Below are 24,336 nucleotides of genomic sequence, written 5' to 3'. Positions count from 1 at the left end.
GGGGAGTGGGGGAGGGAGAAGCAGGCTTCCCGCGGAGCAGGGAGCCCGATGCGGGGCTCGATCCCAGGAGCCCGGGATCACGACCCAAGCCGAAGGCAGACGCCCAACGACTGAGCCACCCAGGCGCCCTGGAAAATTCATGTAAATTTAAAGGTAGAAATGATACTGCTGGTCTTCCACTGTGACTCAACATTCGAATTTCAGAGCTACTGATTTCTATGGATTCAGCACACAGCTTTTTTTTTTTCCCAAGCACACAGCTCTTACTGATACACTTAGAAGAGCTTATTAATCAGGATGGGATAGGTTATGATGAATCAACAAAAGAAACTGAAATGTCACTGACTTCATATAGTAAAGCAAGTCATGATCCGGCTGAGTCTCAATTAACTTCTTCAAATGCAAAAGGGAAAAAATACACTTGTTCTGCCCAACTCAAAGGCTGTTGTGAAATTAAATGAAATTGTGTATGAAAGTATTTTGTATTGGTAAAGTGCTATTTTTAATTGACTTTTTTTTTTTTTTACCAATTAGCTTCTTTTTACATAACTTACCACGTTAGAGTTTTGCTTTGAAAACAAGACAACAGATGAGGCAAATCAAATTGTACCTGTGGCATCCCCTTGTAATGCTTCCTCTTTCTGTAATGCTTTAGAGGCAATCCACACAGTAATGACATTGCAGTATGTACATTTTCCTTCTCAGTGCACTACGTTAGGCAAAAAGGGATCCTCACATATAGGGACCATGTTCAACTGAAAGTTCTGTTTTTCTCCAAACCTAACTGGTTGTGTTGCTGACTTATAAACAGTCTAAAGATAAAACAAAGGATCATTCTTCTCAGGTGGTTTTTGTTTCTTTACTTTTTAGTATGGAAAATGTCTAACATATACTGTGTGGGAGGTAGAATAATGGTCTCCCAAACATGTCTACATCTTACTCCCTGGTCCACGTGACTATGGTAGGTTACATAGCAAAGGGGAATTGAGATTGCAGATGGAATTAAGGTTGTTAATCAGCTGACCTTGAGATGGGGAGACTATCCTGGATTAATCCAGTAGGTCTAAAGTTATCACAAGGCTCCTTAAAAGTAGAAAACGTTTCCTGGCTGGCGAGACCCAGAAAGATAGCAGCATGAGAAAGACTCCCCCTGTCCCCAGTGATCTGAGGGTGAAGGAAGAGGGTCACAAGCCTAGAACTATAGGCAGTTTCTAGAAGATGAAAAGGCAAGAAAACAGATTCTCCCCTAGAGCCTCCAGAGAAGAATGCAGCCTGCCTTGCCAGTACCATGATCTTAGCCCAGGGAGACCCATGTTGGACTCTGACCCACAGAACCACTACATAATAAATTTACATCGTTTTAAATCACATTGAATGTAACAAATGAATTTTAGGAGAAGTGACATCCTACAACATTGGGTTTTTCCAAACATGAATATGCTATGTCTCTCCATTCATTTCATTATTTTGCTCTTCGATTAAGATGTATAATTTTCTTCGCAAAGTTCTTACATATTTTTGTTAAATTAGTCTTAAATAGCATGGATTTTGTTGCTGTTGCTAAAGGACTCTCTTAAATTATTATATTTTAAGAACTTTTATTTTGGAATTGTTACAGACCCACAAGAAGTTACAAAAATAACAGAGTTATTATTACCTTTTAAGTGGTTGTTGTTGGTATGTTATTGACTTACATGTATTGATTCCATATCTAGCAACTTTGATGGGCTATTTATGGTTTTACTAGTGTTTCTGAATATTATCTTCAGACATTCAATCATATCACCTGCAAATAATAAACATTTTATTTTTCCCATTTCAGTCCTTAGCTCTTTTTCACTTGTTTTATTGCACTTTTTAGATCCTGCAGTATAATGCTGAAAAGAAACAGTGAAGCAAGCCTCCTTGTTCTATTTCTTACTTTAAAGCAGGGTTTCTCAATCTCAGAATTACTGCTACTGTCTAGGAGGTTTAGCAGAATCCTTGGCCTCTACTCACTAATACCATCGCACAACACCTGCCCCTGAAGGTTGGGACAATGACAACTACTTCCAGGCATTGTCAAATGCCCCCAGGAAAGTGGTATTTCCTCTGGTCCAGAAACATGCCCTAACATATCATCATTAAGTTTGATTTTTGCTGTAAGCTTTCGGTAGGTGCCAATTAGGATCTACTGGTTTATTACAATAGAAACTGACTCAGGCTAAACTGGTCACAAAAGCAACAACAACAAAGAGTTATCAGGTTCCTAACATAATCAATGAGAAGGCTGAAAAAGAAGGCATAGAGAATGTGAACTAAGGGAAGTTATGTGGAAACCCAGGGCACAGGGAATGTTCCAAGAACAACCTAGTGAGGGTACTGGCCAGATGCTTCTGCACATGCCACCAGAGAGGACCCCAAACCAGACCTGCTTCTTTGTGAAACCCATTTCCAATCAGGGTCACTGGTAGAGCATCTGATTGGCTAGGCTTAAGTCAGACTGGCAGGGGTGGGGTGGGGGTGGGATATATAGGCAGAATCTGGCCTTTGGAGCTTCTAGAGTAGGATATGGGATTAGACTCTCACTGAGACTCACAGAAAGGTGGATTTCCCAAATGTAGAAAAGAGATGCAGATGCTGGGACAGCCTAAAAGTATGCACAAATATTGAGTAAAAGATACCAGTATGCACTACAATTACCTTTATCAGGTTGAGGAAATACTTTTCAAATCCTAATTTACTTTTTTTGTTTGTTTGGCATGAGGGTTATAATGGTTAGTTTGATATGTCAGCCTAACTAGGCCAGAGTCCCCAATTATCTAATCAAATACTAATTGGGGGCGCCTGGGTGACTCAGTCAGTTAAGTATCTGCCTTCAACTCTGGTCATGATCTCAGGGTCCTGGGACTGGGCTGAGTTGGGCCCTCTGCTCAGCGGGGAGTCTGTTTCTCCCTCTACCTCTGCCCCTCGCCCTGCTCGTGTTCTCTTTCTCTCTCTCTCTCTAATAAATAAATAACATCTTAAAAAAAATACAAACACTAACTGAGATGTGGCTGTGGAGGTATTTTTCAGATGTGGTTAACCCCTACAATCAGTTGACTTTAGGTAAAGTAGATTACTCTCAATAATGTGGGTTGGTCTCATCCAATCATCTGAAGGCCTTGAGAGCAACACTGAGGTTTCCCAGTGAAGAAGAAATTCTGCCTCGTGGCTGCAACATCAGTTCCTGCCTGAAGGTTTCCACCCTGCCAGCCTGCCCTACAGATTTCAGACTTGCCAGGCTGCACAATCATGTAAATCAATTGCTTGAAATAAATCTGTGCATGTGTGTGCATGTGTGTTTTCTATCAATATATAGATTTGAGTAAAAATATATACTGGTTCTGTTCCTCTGGAGAATGCTGACTGATACAAAGGTATTGAGAGAATCTTTTTTTTTCCTTTGGGGCAGAGGCAGCTAGTTTCCCCCTATTATCTGTTCTTTTTCTTCCATAGCAATAACATTACAGGAGACACATTGCCCCTCATGACTTTCCCAAAACTCCTTGCAGCAAGATGTGGCCATGTGACTACGTTCTGGCTAATGCGCTGTGATTGGAAGAAGTGCATGCAATTTTCCTGTCTTGCCCTTCAAGGTGCAGGGGAAGGAGAATAGGGGGGCATGCTCCTTGCTTGACCATTCTTCCCTTCTTGCTAGCTGGAATATATCATGAGGGGAGCAGCTGGACCAGCCATCTGGATGACAAGACGGAAGCCATGTGTTGAAGGGGGCAAGGAAACAAGTGAGTCTGTGTCACTACTAATCATGAGTCACCATACTAGCTTTGGACCATCTACCTAGAGTTCCATGTGAGACACAAAATTCTATCTTGTTAAAGTTGCTATTATTTTAGATCTTTCTGTTCCAAGAGTCAAAGTTATATCCCGTCAACACAAATTACACCAATATATTTTCTAACAAACAATACTCTCATATTTTTAATGTACTTCAAATTCATTTCAGTAGTGGGTTTTTTATTATTTTTACATCTATTTTCATAGGTGATTGGTCTGTAATGTTCCTTTCTTTTACTGCACCTGTCAAGCTTTAGTATCAAGGTCATACTAGCCTCTTAATACTCATGGGAAAATGATGTCCCCCTTTTTCTATTTTCTGGAATAATTCATACAATAAAAGTTGTTGAACCTTGGAAGATAAACTACTTCCCATAAGTGCTTGGTGAGGTGGCCCTATGATTGACCACTGACCCAATTTTTATAATTGAGTCATATGTTTATATATGTACATAATTCTATTTATTCCTGGGTCAATTTTGGTAATTATTTTCCTACAAAATTGTCTCAGTTCTTAGATGTTTTCAACACTTTCTCTTTCCATATTACATTTTCTACTTAATGTAGTTGGATTTCCTCTTTAAAATTTCTAATATGTCTGCTGCTTCGCTCTCCTTTTCTTAATCATTTATACCAAAAATATATACCTCTTTATAAAAGTACTTTCAAAATGTTTGGGTATTTTCTTCTATAAGTGTTTGTACTTATCTGTACAATTTTAATTTTGTTGCTTTCTGCTATCATTATTTTATTATTACTTTTTTTTTTGCAATTACTCTATTATTTTTGTACTGAGTGTTTAGATCATTTTCAGTCCCTCTTTTTAAATACATGCTTCTGGGGTTACAATTTTCCTTCTTAGTCCTGTTTTAGCCTCATCCAGGCCTCTACTAGCCATAGGGCCCCTTTGTGAGAACTTTCAAAAGTTGATCTCTGGGTAGACCCAACTTTCTGGATGCAGAGCTTGGCTGGTGGTGCTTTAGTCTGGAAGAGGAAAAGTTGCCTTTCATCTGGGCAGATGCCATTCAGCACCATGGGGCATACTGGATGATGAAACTTTAGTGTCCCAAGCCCCTGCCCAAGTCCCCTTGTGCACAGCTGCCCTAGTCACATCCAGAAGTGTTAATAGATTAAATAATTCTTTATTCAGTCCTATATATTTTTGATACCCATTTTGGCCTCTTTAACACACAAATTCTTTAGAGATATGTTTTTGTTTCCAAACATGTAATAGGAAAGAAGAGTGGTTTTCGAGGGGATGAGGAGAAAGAGACTTGTTCCTCCCTTTGTCCTTGTAGGGCTTCACGAATGTCCATTAGCATGAGTTATTAATTGTATTTACTTTTCTGGGTTTAATTTTCTTTTTGCTGATGTCCATTGTGCAGTGATGTGTTCTTCCTTTAGATGTATCATAGTAAAATCCCAGGGTTTTTTTTTTATAAAAATGCTTTTATTTCCCCCTTATATGCTTAAAAATGTCTTTCTTCTGTTTTTACACTTAGTGGGTAGTTTGGCCAAGTAAAAAAGGTAAGTTTGGAAACAATAATCCCTGAAATAAAAAGTCCCTCCTAGCTACTGGTACTGATGCTGAGAGATCCAATGCAACTCTGAAAGCCATTGTTTTTCCCTCCAAAACTTTTAGGAACCTCTCTTTGTCACAAGTGTTTTCAAATGTCCTGTGGTCAGTGTGATTCTGTCGTCATCCAGGATGATGAACACCTTGGTGGGCCCATAAAATTTGGAGATGTGTGTCCTTCAATTCTGGGAATTGTTCTTGAATAATCTCTTAAAAGATATCTCCCCTCCTGTTTTCCCCTTTCTCTCAGATCCTTCTCTTGGGACCTTCTATTTTAGGGTGTAACCCATCCTCTTATTTTATGGTCTGTTCCGTCATCCTCCACCTTTGTCCTGTTGCCCCATTTACTAGATTTGTTCACATTTATCTTCCACCTCCTCCCAAGAGTTCCCCTTCTCTGTTGTCATATTGTTAATTTCCGAGAAATCCTTTTGGTTCCCTAGTTGTTTATTTTTTTAATAATCTCCTTCTTCTGGTTCTTCTATCTCTGAGGACAGTCTTTGAAGATTACCTTTCTCCTGCTCTCTGGGTCCTCTAGAAATTCCTGCTGGATGTATTTGGACTCTCAAAGGATATTATCTTCTTGTATCTCAGATAAAATCTAATTGTCTGTAACTTGGCTTGAACATTAGTTTTCTACTGCTATGTAAACCTAGCACAGATGACTTAGGACCTCATGGTTCTGGCCAGGGCTCTACTGAGCCCCTCATGCCGTCCCAAGGTGCCAGCCAGGATGGACACTTATCTGGCAGCTTTGGGGAAGCATCCACTTCCAAGTTCATACAGGTTATTGGCAGATGTGGTTCCATGTGGCTGGAGGACCGGAGTTGCGTCTCCATGCTGGCTATCAGCGAAAGACTCCCACGTTTCCTGACATACAGCCCTTCCATCATTCAGCCAGCAACAGCATGTTGCACCCTTCCTGAACACAGCATCTCTCCCACGTCTTCATCTGCCACCATCCAGAAAAAACTCTGCTTTTAAAGGGCTGTGATTAGACTGGACTCACCCAGATAATCTCCCTTTTCATGAACTCCAAGCCAACGGGTTAGTGACCTTACTTACATCTGACAAATCCTTTTTGCCATGTAATGTAACATATCACGGCCATGATGTCTCATCATGTTCATAGTCGTGGGGATTAGAGTGGGGAATCCTGCGGGACCGCTTCAGGATCCTGTTTCAGAATCTTACAAAGTCATGCATCATCTGGCTCTAAATCATCTGGTCTGTCTTAGTCAGCTCACTCAGCTGTAACAAGATACCACAGACTGAGCAGCTTAAACAACAGACATTTATTTCTCACTGTTCTGGAGGCTAGGAGTCCAAAAAGAGCAAGGTGCTGTCGGCCAATTCGGGTCCTGGTGAGAGCCCTCTTCCTGGTTTTCAGGCAGATGCCTTCTGGGCCTTCTTGCCATGTCCTCACATGGCAGAGAGAGAGAGAAATCATCTTGTACATGGCCCTTCTTGTGGCCACTAATCTCATTCGTGAGGGCTCCACCCTCACGACCCAATTACCTCCCAAACCCCACCTCCAAATACCATCACACTGGAGGTGAGGATTTAACATATGAATTTGGGGTGGACACAGGCATTCAGTCCATGGCAAGTCTTATTCTTGGTCCTACCCCTTTAGACTCTGCTTCAGGTGCCAGGTAAGTGCCCAACTCAACAACACTCCTGCTCACATTCAGCCTCTCCCGGGTTTTTCTCTGAGCCCTCCTGCTCCTCCCATGTAGCTACTCAGGTTAGCTTTCCCTTTTTCTGGAGAGCTTTCCTGGTCCCTCAAGAATACACTAAGTGCCCTCTCTGTGTGTACCCACTGCACTTAGCATGGAACTGATCAAAACCTTACCACACTGTACTATTAAAGTCTGTCTACCTACCATCTTCTTTAATAGAAAATAAACACCATGAGGGCAGGAACTCTGGCACACAATAAACATTCAACAAAAATTTGGTAAGTGAATGTGTAGTAATTGTCACTCAGTAAAGTGTTAGAAAACTCCTTTAAAATGTGTAACTTTAGCTCTGATTAAATTCCAGGCTTTAGGCAGTGGAGTCAGAGTTAGAACTCCAGGGTCAGTTTCTAGCTGTATGACTTTGCTGTGGATGGAATGTCTGTGTCTGTCCCCACCCACCACCCCACCGCCTTCTCACCCTGCTCCAAATCCTTACGCTGAAGCCCTAATCCCCAGTGTGATGGTATCAGGAGGTAGGCCCTTTGGGGGTGGGGGAGTAATCAAGTATATATGAGGTCACGAAAGAGGAGCCCTCATGAGAGGATCAATGTCCTTATATGAAGAGATACCAGAGAAATGAGCCCTCTCCCTACCATATAAAAACATAACCAGAAAGCATGCCTCGCCAGGAACCGAATCTGCTGGCATCTTGATCTTGGACTTCCAGCCTCCAGCACTGTGAGAAATGAGTTTCTCTTGTTTAAACCCCCTAGTCTGATACTTTTGTTCTGGCAGCCTAGCAGACCAGTACACCTGGAAACAGGTGATTTGACTTAAGAGCAAGCGTCAATGGAGAGGTTGGGAAGAAGCCCGAGGTCTCAGCCCTGGAGCGCTCCAAATGATGGCTGGCTAGGTTGAGAAGAGGAGATTGACCCAGGGAAGGAGACAGGAAAGAGGGACCAGGAGGTGAGCTGAGAGGGAATGCTGCAGACCGTAGGGTCCTGGAAGCCAGGGGAGGGAGCTGCAGGTGTTAGCCAGGAGAACAGTGGTGCCTCCCCCACAACTCTTTCAGTGCCGCACAGAGGAGAGGGGAAATGGGAGCTGGGGATGGGTACTGGTCAGCCAGAAGGTTGCTCTTTGGAGAGATTTTCCTCTTAAGGAAAAAGAGAGAAAGGGAACAGTACTGGAAAAAGAAGGAGGTCTAGAAGGTTGTTCTTGAGTGGGAAGTGAGAGCATGTTTGTGTGCTGTGGGAATATTCTAGAAGGGAGGGAGCAACTGGAGTTGCAGATGGGAGGTGGAGTGATGAGTGGGGTCTGTGAGGGAAAGCAGAGATAACAGGTGAGGCAGGGCAGGCCTTTGAGGGGACCATAGACACCCCATGTTGTCACTGGCGGGAGGGCAGCCTGGCTGGAGGACTGGGAAGAGCAAGTCATGCATCCTTTGAAGACATTCCCTTCTCTGCCCACTACCAGGCCTCCCAGGCTCCTGACCCACAGCCTTGCACCCCCTCCTTGGCCCCTCCAAATTCTGCTTTGTGTCTGAGATAGGCTGCAAGGAGCAGGGGTAGGCAATGATTTCAGGTCTGCAGTACCACAAGAATTGTGGCAAATGCACGTGGAAGTCAAAGAAAAATGCATCTGTTGCATTTTATATCCATTAAATGACACTTTGAAAGACCAAGGACCCAATCTATACCTCAGAGATAAATTACCATGAAGATTCTAAAGGTCTTAATTCATCAGGCCTGATTTTTTAAACTTAAATGACAGCTTTCAAAAAATATAAGTGTACAGGAGAGGAAGAAAATTTAAAAGGATGCCCGCCTCCTCCTGCCCTGGGCTTATGGTTCTCGCAGGATACCTCACTCCTCACCACCCACCCAGACACTGTCCCCCTAAAGACCTTCCAAGAGTCAGAGCCCCATTTCTTTGCTTCCTAAATCCAGGGAAGCAAGAAATCCCCAACTCTTACAAAGATAAGCATGTCAAATTGTTCAGCACATTTTTCTAAAATCAAAGTCAAATTTTAAAAACACTTTCCCAAACACAAAATATAGGAAACATCAATACAAAAAAAAAGTTTATCACATCTAACTACAACTTAGAACCAACCAAGTTAAGTGAAAGATGCTATTTTAATAACTTAATTTTTATTAAAGGTAAGTGTTACTAAATCATAAATAAATACCTGTACCTACTCCCAAAAAATGACATAAGAATCTAGTACATCCCCCTAAAATACATTTTCAAATATCATTCAGTAACATATAAATTCACTTTTATTTCTTGTCTTTTAGGAAAAACAAAATTTAACCACAAAGTCTCCTTGGTTAACAATAGTAATTTCCAGTCATGGTGGATTTTCCTTGATGTCGCATATGGCCATGTGTAAAATAAGTAAATTCTCCCCCAACCTGATAGCTTCCATAGCAGAATTTAACAAAGGGCCTCACTACTTCTTTGGTGTATCTCTCTGGGGCCGAAAGGACTGGCCCCTTGAGACAACGGACCTAGCATTGACCTCCCAGGAGCACATGTGTGACAGGAGCTCTGGGCCAGGCCATGGATACACCACACCAGCCATCTCCGTTCTCCACGTAACAGGCACTCATCTCATAAACCAGAGAATGGACACAGTAGAACAGACGATGCGAAACGATGGGATCCCCAAAACCACATTTGGCTCTGTAAGTGAGTTGTCTACTTATATCTAAAGTTGATCAAGTCTGATAAGGAAGGAATTTTTTTTTATTAAAATCTGATGTTTCGTTTGTCTGTATTCATATTGGCAGATGCTAGGACACATTCCTGCTTCCTCTCCTCATCCTCTCCTCCAGCCTTTTGTGGCTCTTCGCCCCACACTGGGGGTAGGTGGCTTCCCTGCTCAGTTTCAGGGCCAATCTGAGAGTGAGGGGTTCTTCCCTGGTATGACTACTTGAAAAGCAGGAAAATCATGAGGAGCTCGTGCTTCTAAGTTCCCAGTGGCCACAAGCTACGGATCTTTCCATCTATATTCAAAACAGAGAATGTAACCATATTTCATATCCCAGAGACATAACTGAGAGTTTATTTGATATACACCTCAGCCCTTGATGAAGTTCCCTAGTGTTCACATACAGATTTTTGAGTTCTGTAAAACCAAACAGAAATAAAAATAAGTGGCAATAACAATCTATAAAAGAGGCTTCAGGAATTGGTGTTGGAAGGGACCTTATGGTTCACTTAATTCCTGTACTCTAGCTCACCACTCTGCCTGAGTATGTCCTTCCGGAAATCACCTTAAAACCCACTAGATAGGGCGCCTGGGTGGTTCGGTCGGTCAAGTGTCTGCCTTCGGCTCAGATCATGATCTCAGGGTCCTGGGATCGAGTCCCACATCAGGCTCCCTGCACAGCCGGGAGTCTGCTTCTCCCTCTTCCTCTGCCCCTCTCCCCTGCTTGTGCTCTCTCTCTCTTTCAAATAAATTAAAAAAAAAAAAAAGTTAAAGAAAAACCCACTAGATAATTATTGGTATATCCTCCTTACCACGCACCGTGCCAGGGACCTCGACAGAGCAAAGAGTAAGCCTGGAGAAGTTTACAGTCTCCAGGAAATAGCTAAACCATCAGTCCTAATGTGACAAGTACGAAAAATTAATTCTTAAAAAAAAAAAAAAAAAACATGAGAAAACAAGTATTTCCAAATGGAAGACACAGAGAAAAGATAAACATCTTCTCATCTATTTTTAAATGAGAAGGGTCAGCAACTGTTACAGTAAAACGAGCTTGTTAATTATTTAATCTATCACAGAGCCATAGGACCTTAGTGTGGCGAGCCCCGAGCATCACCAAGGCCAGGCTGTCCCTTTCAGCCTGTGCATCAGGCCAGAGGACTCTGGACAGCCCTGCACCCGGTTCTTGCTTGTAAGAAACACACCCATAGTCAGTAGGCTGCTCGATCTCTTTCATCGTATTTCACGCTTTCTAAACATTCTGCCTAGAAGTTGGAGTCCAGGACAGTCTCTAAACACCGTGACTGCCGATCATCCCACAGCCCGTGTTTCCAGCACACCAGCACTCCACGGGGCACATGCTGGGTAACAGGCATGTGACCGATTGTACAGTGTTGAGGACACGTGACCTCTCAAGCTCCATGCTGTCGTCCCAGCACTGAGGAGGATTCCAGGGGCACCTGCAGCTGTACGTCCCACGTAAGCAAACCGTGGGTTTTCGGACCTTCCCACACTCGGGGGAGGGCAGATGGCACATGGAAACCAGCTGCCACGGAGCGTGGTGCCTCTACTTAAAGCCTTGGATCACACACACACACTCACACACACACACACACTGGGAGAAGCAGCCTGTCTGGAGTGTTGACAGATGACTTGCTTCACCAGGATTTTGGGTAGTGAGAGACTGGAACTAGAGGTCGGACTAGTCTGGAGGGTTCATGTTCTGGAGCCAGATGCTTGTCTGGGGAAATCTGAGGGACTGGGACAGGACAGGTCAGAGGACTCAGCTAAACAGGAGATTCTTGGGAACACCACAGATGACAAAGGGCCAAGTTCCAGAAGGTCAAATAGGACCAGGAAGGAGCAGATGGAGACATGTGTCAACACTCAGAAAAGAAGTGGTGGCCCAGGCAAAGGGACAAGATGGAAGACCCTTTGGGTGGGGCCAGCCCTGGGTTCCTGTGGAAGACTCAGGATGCCCTGTCCACCCTCAGCCCCGTGGGAGGACTTGCCAACCATGCTCTGGTGAAGGGCGAGGCATTGAAGACCAAGGGGCCAGGTCTCTGCCACGTCTGAGCCCCACTGAATCACTGAGCCCCCACTCAGGTTCCTCAGCTCAAATCCAGGGTGTTAATTATGATAACAATGGAGACCCCAAAACGTTGTGAGGGTTCACTGGGACAGCTTCTGTGGAAATGGGTCACGACGTCTGTCCACAAAGAAGGTGCTGAACAAATGCTTTTTCTTTCAGTTGCCAAGAGAACGGCTGACCCAATCACTTTCTTGACATTGTGTATTTACCCTAAATAGCTAAAGCTGTTTGCAAAACCCACAGCCAAGAACCTCAGCTTGACCCTTCTTCCTGACATTCTGTAAAAAGCAGTGAGCATATCTTCCCCAAGGGATGAATAAATAAAAGAGCGAATGACTGACATTAGCTTTCTGATGCTGGCTTCTGACCAGGCGATGCTGCTAACCGAAGGACTTAGAAAAGCCACCCCATTCTCCTCACTGGTTTTCTCATCAGTAAAAAGGAGGCTGTTGCTTAAACCATGGATAATCTCTAAGGCACCTTCCAGCTCCATTTTTTGTAACCTGTTCAGATTTTCATACACTCTGAATTAACCGAGTCTGGAACACTATGCTCTGCAATTTTGAGAAACTCCCCAGATACCAGAATTTTTCCAAAAGTGCCAGGGAAGATTCAAGGAGGAAAAGAATAGTCTTAAAGACCTACCCCAAAGATCTCTTGATTTGCACACAGATCGCTATAAATATACCATCGTAGTCTGCACCAAAATTCACGGCCCAAATACTATCAACAAAAACACACACGTTACTGAGTAGTTTACACACATTGTCTCAACCACCTGTCAAAACAGCCCCATGAGGTCTAGGAGTCCGGTGACCCCCTTCTGAGTAACTGTGGGCCATCCACATTCCTCATACCCGGGCTGACCATGGTATGACCCCAATGTCCCGAATTCACCCGCACAGCTCAAGAGAGTGGACACTGCTTCATAGTTATGGTTTGGAAAAATGACCTCAAATCCAGAGGATGGCTTTTAGTGTCCCAAAGATGCTATGTATGTAGTTATTTATATACAAAAAACAGTAGGACTGAAAAGTCACATTAGTGATCCCATGTGTTTCCTGGCAATTTGGTTTATTGTTTTCATTCTTCTGGGACTAAAAGTTGGACACAGTTGGGGTGCCTGGGTGACTCAGTTGGTTAAGCGTCCGACTCTTGGTTTTGGCTTAGGTCATGATCTCAAGGTCGTGAGATCAAGCCCCACATCAGGTTATGCGCTCAGTGGGGAGTCTGCTGGAAATTTGCTCTCCCCCTGCCCCTCCCCCCTGTGCACACTCTCTCTCTCTCAAATAAATAAATAAAATCTTTAAAAAAATAAAAATAAATAAAAGTTGGACACAGTTGAGGAAAAGAGACAGATTTCTATAATTATCAAAAGAGATGGAAGGGAGATATCAAGGGGGTGTCAGGTGAGACAAGGTTGGCATGCGGAGGAGTGCATTATAGGGTTCCACCCACTTCCCAGTGTCTGAGGCTTTCTACTACCGAGAGGAGGCATGAGGTCAAGAAGCACTGCTGTAAAGCCCTTCTAGATTTTCAGGTCACGGTTTGCAGTAAAATCTCACTCCTCATTTACTGATTCGCTGGGAGCCATGCTGTTGGCTGTGTTTTAGAATCCTCCCCCTTTCAGCCTAGGCTCTCTGATTCCCCCCTAAAACCGTCTCCCATAAAGACCATTTCAGTTCCACGCAACAAATATTTGTTGAGCATCTACTACGTGCCAGGAGCTGTGCTAAAAATTTAAGGTGCGTCTGGGGTGCCTGGGTGGCTCAGTCAGTTAAGCATCCGATTCTTGATCTCAGCTCAGGTCTTGATCTCAGGGTCATGAGCTCAAGCCCTATGTTGGGCTCCATGCTAGGTAGGGAGCCTAATTAATTAAAAAAAAAAAAAAAGATTTAAGGTGCATCAATGAAGGAAACAAAGATCCATGCCTGCACAGAGCTCTCATTAAAGTGGGTTGAAATAAAATAAATGAAATATATTATAATAAATAGATGTTATATACTTTGTTAGAAACTGGTAAGTCCAATGGGAAAAATAGCACAAGGTAAGGGACCGTGGGATGGGGCAAGGTAAGCCTCACCAAGAAGGTGATATCTGACCAAAGGCTTGAAGGAGGCAAAGGAGTGAGCCACGAGACGCTCTGGGGAAAGAGTAATCCTGGCAAAGGGAACAGCCAGTGCAAAGGCCCTGCGGTTGGTGAAGTGTGTCTGGGCTGTTCCAGGAAGGCAAGGAGGCCAGAGTGGCAGGAAGGGGACAGCATGAAGGGACAAGGTTAAGGCACAGAAACAGATAATGATATTAAAGATGTGGCTTTTCCTCAGAGATGGGGAGCCACTGGGGGGCTCTGAGTGGACAAGTGAGATGCTTTGGCCTATATTTTTGAAGAGTGCTCTGGAAGCTGTTTTGGGAATAGACCTAAGGGGTGCAGAGGTGGGAACGGAGACAGTGGGCACAGGAACAGGAACGCAGGTGCGGGGACAGGGGCTTGGGCAGGCGGCAGCCGTGAGGTGTTGGGAAGAGCTTGGCCTCTGGATACAATCCGAAGGTAGAGCCCCAAGCAAAGGAGACCGAAAAGGAGTGGCAGCAGGTGGGAGGAGGAGAACCAAGAGCACCAAGCATTCTGGAAGCTGGGGACGGAGCTGGGCCTGAAGCCAGCAAGACCAGCCACGCAGTCGGGCAAGATAAGGACCGAGAACCAGCCCAGACCAGCAACGGGAGTCCTCAGAGAGCTTGATAAGAACCGGCTGGTAGAGGGGGCAGCAACGTCTGATGGGAGGGCACTCAGAAAGAACAGGAGGGGAGAAATTTAAGACGACAACACAGAACTCCCTTGTGGGGTTGAACTGCCCCGTGCAGGAGTCCTGCGCTCCACCAGGTGGGAAGAGCTGGAATCAAGTGCAAAATCAGAGGGGCTGGCGCCACGGAGCCTAGTCCCAGCGCAAAGGCTGGGAACTGGGGTTCAGACGCTGGTGGGTGGGCGTGTGGAGGGGCATGGAGGGCATGCAAGAGGTGCAGCCTGAGCCCCCGATGCAATGAGCTCCTGCACCCCACTGAACACGGACAGGCGGCCGGCTGGCAGCCTGGGAGGCCCACCCAGGGGGGTCGTCCCCTAAATGTGCAACTTCTCAGCTGTGCCGGCAACCTTGAGCGAGTTGCTCCCTCCCTCTTGCCACCTGGGCTTCCTCACCCGCAAAGCGGGCCCATGGCTGGCGCCCCCTCCCCCATAGAGCTGCTTTGAGCATTTAAGGACATAATGCATGTAGCGTGCTCATCTCAGCACACCCAGGAAACAGGGTTCACCATCAGTCATTCCCCCTGGACACCCAAGGGTGAAGCCACCAACCAGCCTGGCTCCTGCAGGTCCCAGTACAAAACTAACATTGGCTGTCGCGGGAAGAGCATCGCTTTGCCTCCCAGTTCCTGCTGTCACAGAGCTTCTTACCCTCGTGGTCAGGCAAGGTGGCATCAGGAACACAGCTGGAGCCCAACAGGCAGGCTCTGAGGGCTCAGGAACTGATTTTACTCAGATGCCTCCAAAGGCTGGTTGTCAGTATCTTCTTGGGTCTGGAAATGTTTTTACCGGTTGGATAGAGGCTTTCTGTTCGAGGACAGAAAAGGCTACTGAGGTGTGCAAATGTCTTTTAAAAGAAATCATTCCAAGATCTGGGGCTGCCCAAGTCCCTTCAGAGCGACAGCAGGGCATCTTTCGCCGCCAGGGGAACCGAAGCAAGACGCAACAGGCCCTACAACAATGTGGCAATAAAATCCCGCCAGACCCCACCCGGATCCCTCTGTCCTCCCAAAGGTTGGGCCCGGGGAATAAGCAGCACTTATGACATGGAAAGAGGGATCACCGAGGGACCGACTCCAACCCAAATGGAAAGGACCCTACCGGGGATTTCTGGCCGCTCCCACCGCCACAGGGCTGGAAGGAGTACCCAGCTGGGTCCATCTCATCAAGATTAAACTTGCCCTCCCCCCCCCCCCCCCCCCCCCCGCCCCGGACTTCTTCAGGACCCACCGGCCAACCACACCTATACTTTGAACCAACTGAAGCTCTGAAATTCAAAAGACAGTCATTGGGTGCCTGGGTGGCGTAGTCGGTTGAGCATCCGACTCTTGGTTTTAGCTCAGGTCATGATCTCAGGGTCGTGAGATCGAGCCTGGCATAGGGTTCCGTGCTCTGTGCAAAGTCTACTTAGGATTCTCTCTCCCTCTCCCTCTGCCACTCGTGCTCATCTGCTTGCTCTCTCTCTCTCTCTCAAATAAATAAATCTTTTAAAAAAAAGTCATCACTGCAAACAGGTAAGGAATGTGGTGTATCATCGTCCCCATCACCTTCTTTTCTTGCATCTGTGTCTTCCATTCACTTGCTGCTTCAAGCAGCACCACTCCCTGGAAAACACCTGGTTTGCCCCTGCTGGGTAAGCAGTCCAGGTTAGTCTAACATTTCCTGGGGTGGCTCTGGGTCTGTTCTCTTGTCCTTTCACACCTCTTTTGTCCTGGCTAGGTGAAGAAAAAAAACAAAACTAACCATACATACCCCTTCTTGTCCTGGTGCTTATGTCTTCCCTGATCATAATAGGGCGTAAGCAAAACGTGGGGAAAGGGGAAGAAAATTCTTTGCTCCAAATTACTAAAAACATTGTCTCAGACCGCGCTAGAAACTTAATCAGACCGCTGGGTATGTCATGAACAAGTCCATGGAGAAGCACATAAAGATGTTCCGTGAGGCAAGCTTGCAGAGTCGTCCCGGGGCCAAGCCCACCCCATTTACAGAGCCAATAAACCTCACACAAACCCAGTCCTCAGCATCCACCCAACACCCGCTGACCGGATTACAACAACACGTTTTCATCCATCAGCCATCATTGGTATACCACATGACCCCTCTTGTGATCTCTGCAGGCCCTCCACCTGTAATCTGACTGCCAAATGAGCCCGCATACTTAGTATCATTTTATGCAGCTGCCCACCAAAAGGTGCGGCGAACCCCACCCCCCAGCCCTGCCCCCCTTTATATGCAGCAATACCCCCCCACATCTCAAACACGGCATATGATCTAGGAGATATGGCCTTGGTGTCACAGTTACCCAGACTGTCACACAGGGCCACAAGTATATGGCACCACTGATGATGGAGACCTGGATGATGACAAGCACTCCCTGTGGATGCCCCACAACCACTCACCACCTCAGTGCCCAGCCCCCCTCCCCAGGGCTCCTGGGTCTAGCTGAAGGAATGGTCTTCCTAAGAATGTCAGATGGGAAGGGGGACACCAGTTCAATGTCTTGATACCAATAAGACTAGCGGAGACTGTGGGACATGCTGCACCGTCCCCTGAAAATATTCAAATAGTCATCAGTAACCCTTCTAACACTCAGCTATCACCACCACGGAGGTCCAGGGGAGCCGGAGGATGGCTGAACGCTCAGAGTCACCTGGGTCGGATCCGTGATGAGACCAGCCAGGGAACAATGCACAACGCTTCCACACAGAAGCCACTGTGTCCACAGTGGTGGCTGAAACCGGACAGGAGTTTAAGCTTATCTAAGATCATTAGACTCTGGCTTCCGCGGTTTTAGATCACCAATTAGCCTTAGACTCTCCACTGGCTGACCCAGGGCGAGTATATGCTATTGCAAATCCATCTTGTTGATTCCACATTCATGTTTCTGGAGAGGTACGACGAAGGGATGACATCATCCCCCAACAGGCCTCCTGGCTCCATAATTTTAAGGCCCCCATGCTCAAACCATCTGGGACTCCGTTAAGGGGTACCTGCCATGTGTTACCTGGTTCTTGCCTTTCCTCGCGCCCTTAGTGGCCACTTTACTGCTGTTTCTATTTGGGCCATGCTTCTTTACTTTACTTGTCAAATTCGTGTCCTCTAGACTCCAACAGTCCCATATCCAGCTGATGCTCGCATGGGGATTCAGCCCACACCCGCTGGGGACCGCGTTCTCACGTCAGGATTAAATCAGATAGCGGGACATTGCCATGACCTCCAATGAGAGGCAGCGTCTACGCCCTTGATAAGCAGGATGTAGACACAGGAGATGAGACCTCCATCCACATTCCCCTGCAAGCATCAGGTGGATGAAAGCTCTCCGGGGGCCATGAGACAGTCAGGGACCACAGGAACAAGCCCCAAATGAAAAATATTATGGACCTGGGGAACTTCCGGTCGGCTGCTCTTCCTGAACTGATTTTCTCACAGAGCAGAACCAGGGTCCGACCCCACACCGGCCGGACTTCAAACAACAGCGGGGGCCATGTCCTGTTGAGGCGGGGACAAAAGGAGGCTCCACCAACCTGGAAGACCGTGGCTCCAAAAACACCAGTGAGCTGCTGGGTCGCCTGCCAACATCAGCCAATCAGGACGAGGCACTTTTCCATCCCTTAGTAGCATAAGGGACAGGAGTGGGAACGCTGGAGAAAGTAGGAGCTTTCTCCAATACAGCACTGCCTATGCCTTTGACTCTTGGGTCCCACGTCACTTCTATCGTTGTCGGGCCCAAGACCCCGGCTCAGGTAACAGAGCCCTGCCTGGGCTCGTGATCCCTGGGACTGAGCTACAGGCTGAGGAGAAGGCCAGATCCTGGGTCCGCCACACCGAGCCCAGTGGCCCCACGGACACACACCCCACCCAGGGTGGACACGTAGGCACAGACCCAGCCCTGCTGCCGGAGGAGCCCCTTCACCCTCAACACCCCCCACCCACCGTTATCTTCCGAATCGGGGGCCCTCCTGCAGGACCAAGGCTCCGACAAAATCTGGGCTTCAAAAGGAAGCTCAGTCCCTGACTGTCCCACCTGGGAGGAAGGTTTCCTGAGCATGGTCCAGCACGTGCAGAGCGGCCAGGATAAGGGCTCACGTCTGCAGAGAAGCAGCAGATAGGGGAAACGCTGTTCGGGTTAATGTTGCCACGGCCATTTTGCAGCAAATACCTCCACCTGGGCTCAGGTAGGAGCTTGGTCTGGCTTCTGTGGGTTACCCAGCCATGTGAGGCCTTCACTTTGAGTGCTGGTAAAGTCACGTCAGGTAAAGTAAAAAATAAGTACGAATCATTCCTACGACCAGGAGCAGGGCGGCTTAGCATGTAATCCCACAGCCGCTGAACAGGTGAAGACCCCCGCCAAGCAGGGCCTCGCCCGCACAGCCTGCAGAACAGGCTCCTAGAAACCTCCAGGCGGAAGGAAACAGGAGGTTAATCACTTCACAAACTCAGTTGTTCTCTGGCCGTCTGAGAAATTCCAAGAAGATGAGCCTGGGCCAGGCGTGGGAAGCAGGCACAGGAAGACAGCCCCCCTTGACCAAAGCTCATTTCAGGGAGCTCATGCCATGCCCTCGGGGATGCTGGCAGCGTGGCCAAGAAGTCCGCTCGACAGGCCAGCTTTGCAGTTGTTTCCAAGCCGAATCTATAAACACGGTTTTCTGTCTAGAGATGGCCGTTTCTCAGGGGCGGCGGCCGGGGATGTGCCTGCTCTGCTGTGAGCTGAATGCCGAGCTGCTCACAGGGACTCGGTATCCCTGCTCGATCCACTGCGGTGAATGAGGGCGCTGGGGGCGTGCTGCTTCACCCCAGGGACAGCACTAAAAGCTAAAGGACTGGGACTTGAAGTGGAAGGGACTCCTGAAAGGGACTGAAGGATGCCACCACCAGGCTTGCCTCTGAGCCCTCCTGGCCGCCAGTCCCCGCCAAGGGAGGCAGGACGGAGGGGTGGGCCAAGCCAGCGGCTGCGCCTGGGTTCTCACAGTGCTGGATCTCCATCCCTGCCCCAGTGTTTGTTGGCCGGGAGCCTTGGGACAAGGCCCTGGGTTTCCACAAGCTGCGGCTGCCTGGTGTGTAAGATGGGGATGCTGACACCCACCGCTGCATATAGACACTGATCCTGGAAATGGGAAAATGGAGGCGTGCGTCAGACACTTAGCGCAGTCGTGTAGGGACCCAAGAGATGGCCTCTGTTATCGCTTGGGCACCAAGCGGTTTCACTCAGGCTTACAAGCTCAGTTAGACGGGCAGCGCTAGAGGAGAGCACCCTCACCTGCCTCTTCCTCCTCCCCCCTCACTCCCTCCCTGCCCCACGAGGACCCTCAGCAATGCCCCCTGAAGAGCTTCCAAACTATGGGTTGTCTCAAGTGTGTCCGCATGGGCCCCTGGGCTTGCTCAGACAGCTGGACACTCCTCTTCCAGAGAATTTTCCAGAGCCTGCCAATAGCTCAGCATGTTGCGAGGCTTGACGAAATGGCAGGCCACGATCTTCCTAAAACGACACGTGGAAAAGGCCAACCCGTTTGGGAAAAAGGTCTGCTCGGAGTGGAGTTCCTCCAGCCCGATTTTCAGTTTTGCCAGGCAGAGCCCCACGAAGACGTCTTCGAGCTTAATGAACGGGACGCTGTCGGACACATCATACACGTGACTTGCCACGTCGCTGGAAAACACGTAGCCAGTGCCCGAGCAAAAGGGCGGGTACTTCTCCCACGGATATTCGTATTTACTGACAAACCACTTGTTGTGCTTGTCCCTAATCGGAAATTCGTTCAGTTTTAAGAAGCCGGTGAAAAACCGAGTGGTTCTGTTTTTCTTGAGGAGCAGCTCGGTCAGGTAGTAGATGTTGACAAACATGTCCGAGTCCGTTTTCATCACGAAAGCCGCCTGAGGACAGAAGCGGTGGATCCACTCGATACCCATCATGGTCTTCAGGGTCAAGTTGAAGTAGGCGTCCATGAAGTCCTTCTGGATGATGTCACGATGCCGCTGGCTTTCCTGCACTACCACTTTCGACAGGTCTTTACTGGATGTGGCTCCCAAAAGGAAGAAGGTTTTTATGAGTCTTCCGCTCACATTCTTTTCTTTCCCCCACGTGTTCCGGATGACCGTGCGAGCAAACATCTGTTCGTGGGAGGAGGTCACCAGCAGGACAAGGAAGGGGGGATCCTGCCTGCAGTTGATATCTGGAAGCTGAAGGAAGTTCCCCCTTTCTTTCTTAAAGACAAACGGCTCGTCTTTAAAAGGAGTCAGGCTGTAGATGCTAAAATACAAACAGAGGGCTCCCAGGACCACCAGGGAAATGTACATCAAGCGCATCTTCACGTAAGCCATCTGAAAGGAACAAAGAGCAGTGGTCAGACCTCAAAAGAAGGAGAGCATGTTTAGCTTTGCCCTGAGACGCATAGATGGGGGAAGACACCCACGTCTCACGGCTCATGTTCCAGAGACTGTGGGGTCTCACGGCACACAGAGCTGGAGAGCTGTTATCCAAAGGTGAGCATGGACGCCCAATAGCAACATTCACTCCACAGTGTGCAATCGGAGCACAGGGCTCCAGGCCAGACTGCCTTTCACCCGTGGGAGTCTCAGATTCCCCCTCTAAAATACAGGACCAGATCTCCCACTAGGTCCTTCCAGCTCTGCCCATCCCTGACTCCATAATGAAGTCCACCTAGGGAACCTGCAAGACTGGAAACCACGTGTTCTAGATCTAAATGCATGAACCGTCTGCACTCTTCTCTGATCAAACCAAGCACCATTTTATCACACCCAGAAAGAAGAAAGACCAGTGTCCAGATCTGCACAACTACATTCATCCCCCTTTATTTGTGGGAATACCTTCCAAGATCCCCAGCAGCTGCCTGAAGCCAAGCATAGTACCAAACCCTATATATGCTGTTTTCTCCCCTACATACGTTCCTATGACTTTTAGTTTTTAAATCGGGCACAGTAAGGGATTCACAACAATAACTAATAATAAAATAGAACAACTATAACAAAAAACTGTAATGAAAGTTACGTGAATGGGGTCTCACTGCGCTGTACTCACCCTTCCTGTGATGATGGGAGATGATAAAATGCCCACGTGATGAGATGAGGTGAGGCGGGCGGCGCAGGAGTGTGAGGTCGCGTTGGGCTACCACCGACCTTCTGACAATAGGTCAGAATGGAGACCATCTGCTTCTGGACCGTGGTGGACCACGGGTGACTGAAACCTTAGAACACAAAACCTCAGATGAGGCAGGAATACCGTACGTATCTTGGAATTCCATCCCTGCTAGCGGCGCTTATTTTATTTTATTTTAGAAGGGGGGGTTACTTCTTTAAATCTCCTGCTTCTTTCTTCTTGTGCCCACACACCTCTGTCATTCTCAGCAAATCCAGGACCACCCATGTTAATGTTATAACATTTAGAAAGCAAGTAACCAACTTTTTCCTGGCTCTGATGACCCTCTGGTTTGAAAACGAAACCCCAGGGTAGATTCCGAGAGGAAACTTGCCGAAGAGCTGTCAGTGAATGCCGTTGGGCACTGTCCAGTTCTGGACTCACTGCGTTTACCCAAAATGATGATTCCCTTCCTCAAGAGTCACTATAAGGAAAAAACAAAAAGAATAACACCATTCAAATCAGCCAGGCCTCACCAGCAGCTGCTCACCATTGGCCATCCCAGGGTGTTGCAGACCCGCATCACCACCTACCCAGGTGACCTTGAGGAGCATTTGGGCCCCACTGCAGCCCCGTTTTTCTCTTCTGCAAAGTGGGTGCGATCAAGAGATTCCACCACACGGTGCACCTGTTGACAACAATAACAGCATATGCAAATATCCAGGAAGCCTGTCGGGCCTGATGCGCTAGGACAGCACCCAGAGCTCTGGAAGGGGACCTGGTGGACCCATGAGTCAGCTTCAGTCCAATGTCTCATACTAATAATTGACCTTCCTACATAACAGTCTTACAGAATTTGACACAGGTAAGAGATCCATCAGTTCTCAACTCGGTGTCCCTATCTTCAAAATGCCATCCTGGGGGGGGAGCTCAGAGGGGCCAGCAAGACAAAAAAAACAACCAAGTGCAAGGAAGAAAAGGGTCACTTAATTTGATGGTAAAATCAGACCTTGAAATTTCATTCAGTTAAAATTCTGTTCCAAATGCTTTACCATAAAAGCTATGGAACAATGATGGAAACTTCCAGAACTAGCTAACTCCCTGGAGGCCAACTTAGTCTGGCTCCTGTCCTTCATGGCCCCCACGGCGGTCTTGGCCAGCTGGAGCCCCCACCCAGTTCAGAGAAATCGCTATGGGAGGCACATGGGTGGCAAGAACGCGTCTGAGCCGTGGCTGACAGGACGCTGAGAATTCTATTTCCTTTTTTTTTTTTTCTTTGTGAGAATAGTTTGGTTGTTGTTTTTTTTTTTTTTTTAAGGATTTTATTTATTTATTCATTAATTTGACAGAGAAGAGCGAGAGAGCACAAGCAGGGGGGAGTAGCAGAGGGAGAGGGAGAAGCAGGCTCCCCGCTGAGCAGGGAGCCCAGTGCGGGGTCCCAAGACCCCAAGATCATGACCTGAGCCAGAGACAGACGCTTAGCCGACTGAGCCACCCAGGTGCCCCTCTTCTTTGCGAGAACAGTGATTTACGGGGGTAAGATGTGTAGTTTATTCTGGCTGAGGAAAGGGGTAAGGGGAACCAAATCGCATTTTCCCCCACAACACATTTTAAAACGAAACACAAAAACCAAATCACGAGAAAGATGATGACATTCCTCTATTTTGCTTCCTTTCCCAGATAAGTTTGCTCTTCTTCAGTGGGTTGCCTCATTAGTAAACCTTAAAATATCATTCCCCTATATTTCCCAGGATCCTTCACATGGATCTCCATCCCCAGGGAAGGATGCTCAGCTCACTTATGCACTGGTCACTCGCTGGACCCCAAATGTCACCCATGAGAAAGAGCAAGAGGCCCGGCCCGACTGGCCAACACTCCCTGAGGGCATTTGTCTTCATGTGCAACCGGAACACACTCCCTACCTCCAGTGATGTGACCACGAAGTTACACCTCATATCCCCATTTACGCCTTAGATTGGTTATACATGTTGTGCTACAACGACCCACTGAAGGGGATTCGGGGAGGGCACCTAGCATCAATAAGGAACAGAACCTGGAAGAGCATGTTTCTAGAAAGGGAAGTCTATATCCCCCAGGTTCCGTCCCTCACAGTTTGGCCAGAGGCAGGAGCCCTTAGCATGAAGCATCTCCATGGACAGAGTCATAAACAGGCAACTACCTCTGCGACGGAAGCCCCACCTCAAAACACACCTGGGCCAGCCAGCCTGTGTAGCCTGGCCATCCAGTCAGGATGGAACAACAGTTTATTTAGCAGATTCTGGACACCAGGCTTCACTCCTTCAACCTACGAGCAATACAGACACAGACACAGAGCCTCGGAACTGGAGTAGATAAGTACTGTGCATGAATTATAGATCAAGGCAAGGCAGAAGGTTGCAGGCCCCTCCCTCCCTCCCTTCTCCTCTGCTTCCTGCCCTCCCCAGGCTCCTCTGCAGGTGTCACTTCGGCTCCAGGCTGGGGTCACTGTGCCCCCTCTGGGCCAGAGCACCCGGAGGGCCAGGGGTATGTCCACCTAATACCTGAGAGGGCTCTGCATAGGTGAGACACTGGGCATG

At 47.5% G+C, this 24,336-nt stretch overlaps 1 protein-coding gene across 4 annotated transcripts in view; it reads right to left on the bottom strand.

The window, feature by feature from the left end:
* Positions 1 to 1,040: 1,040 nt before the first annotated feature.
* Positions 1,041 to 24,336, bottom strand: part of B3GALT5 (beta-1,3-galactosyltransferase 5) — an 82,522-nt gene continuing 59,226 nt past the window's right edge. Inside the window, exons 1-3 of one of the 4 annotated variants that reach the window (XM_081800045.1) lie at positions 22,311 to 24,172; positions 21,704 to 21,869; positions 1,041 to 20,985 (exon numbers count right to left, since the gene is read on the bottom strand). In XM_081800045.1, coding sequence (XP_081656171.1) covers positions 20,050 to 20,985 — 936 coding nt within the window. In that variant the 5' untranslated portion in view covers positions 21,704 to 21,869; positions 22,311 to 24,172 and the 3' untranslated portion in view covers positions 1,041 to 20,049. Of the gene's footprint in view, positions 20,986 to 21,703; positions 24,173 to 24,336 lie in introns of those variants that run through there. The other 3 variants (XM_081800036.1, XM_081800029.1, XM_006744972.3) reach the window with 3 other exon arrangements.

This window comes from Leptonychotes weddellii, chromosome 1 (genome assembly GCF_054177405.1).
Source record: "Leptonychotes weddellii isolate Sample4059 chromosome 1, ASM5417740v2, whole genome shotgun sequence".
Lineage (NCBI taxonomy): Eukaryota > Metazoa > Chordata > Mammalia > Carnivora > Phocidae > Leptonychotes > Leptonychotes weddellii.
Note: the sequence above shows the minus strand (reverse complement) of the source record. Positions and strands in the feature narration are given on the sequence as shown.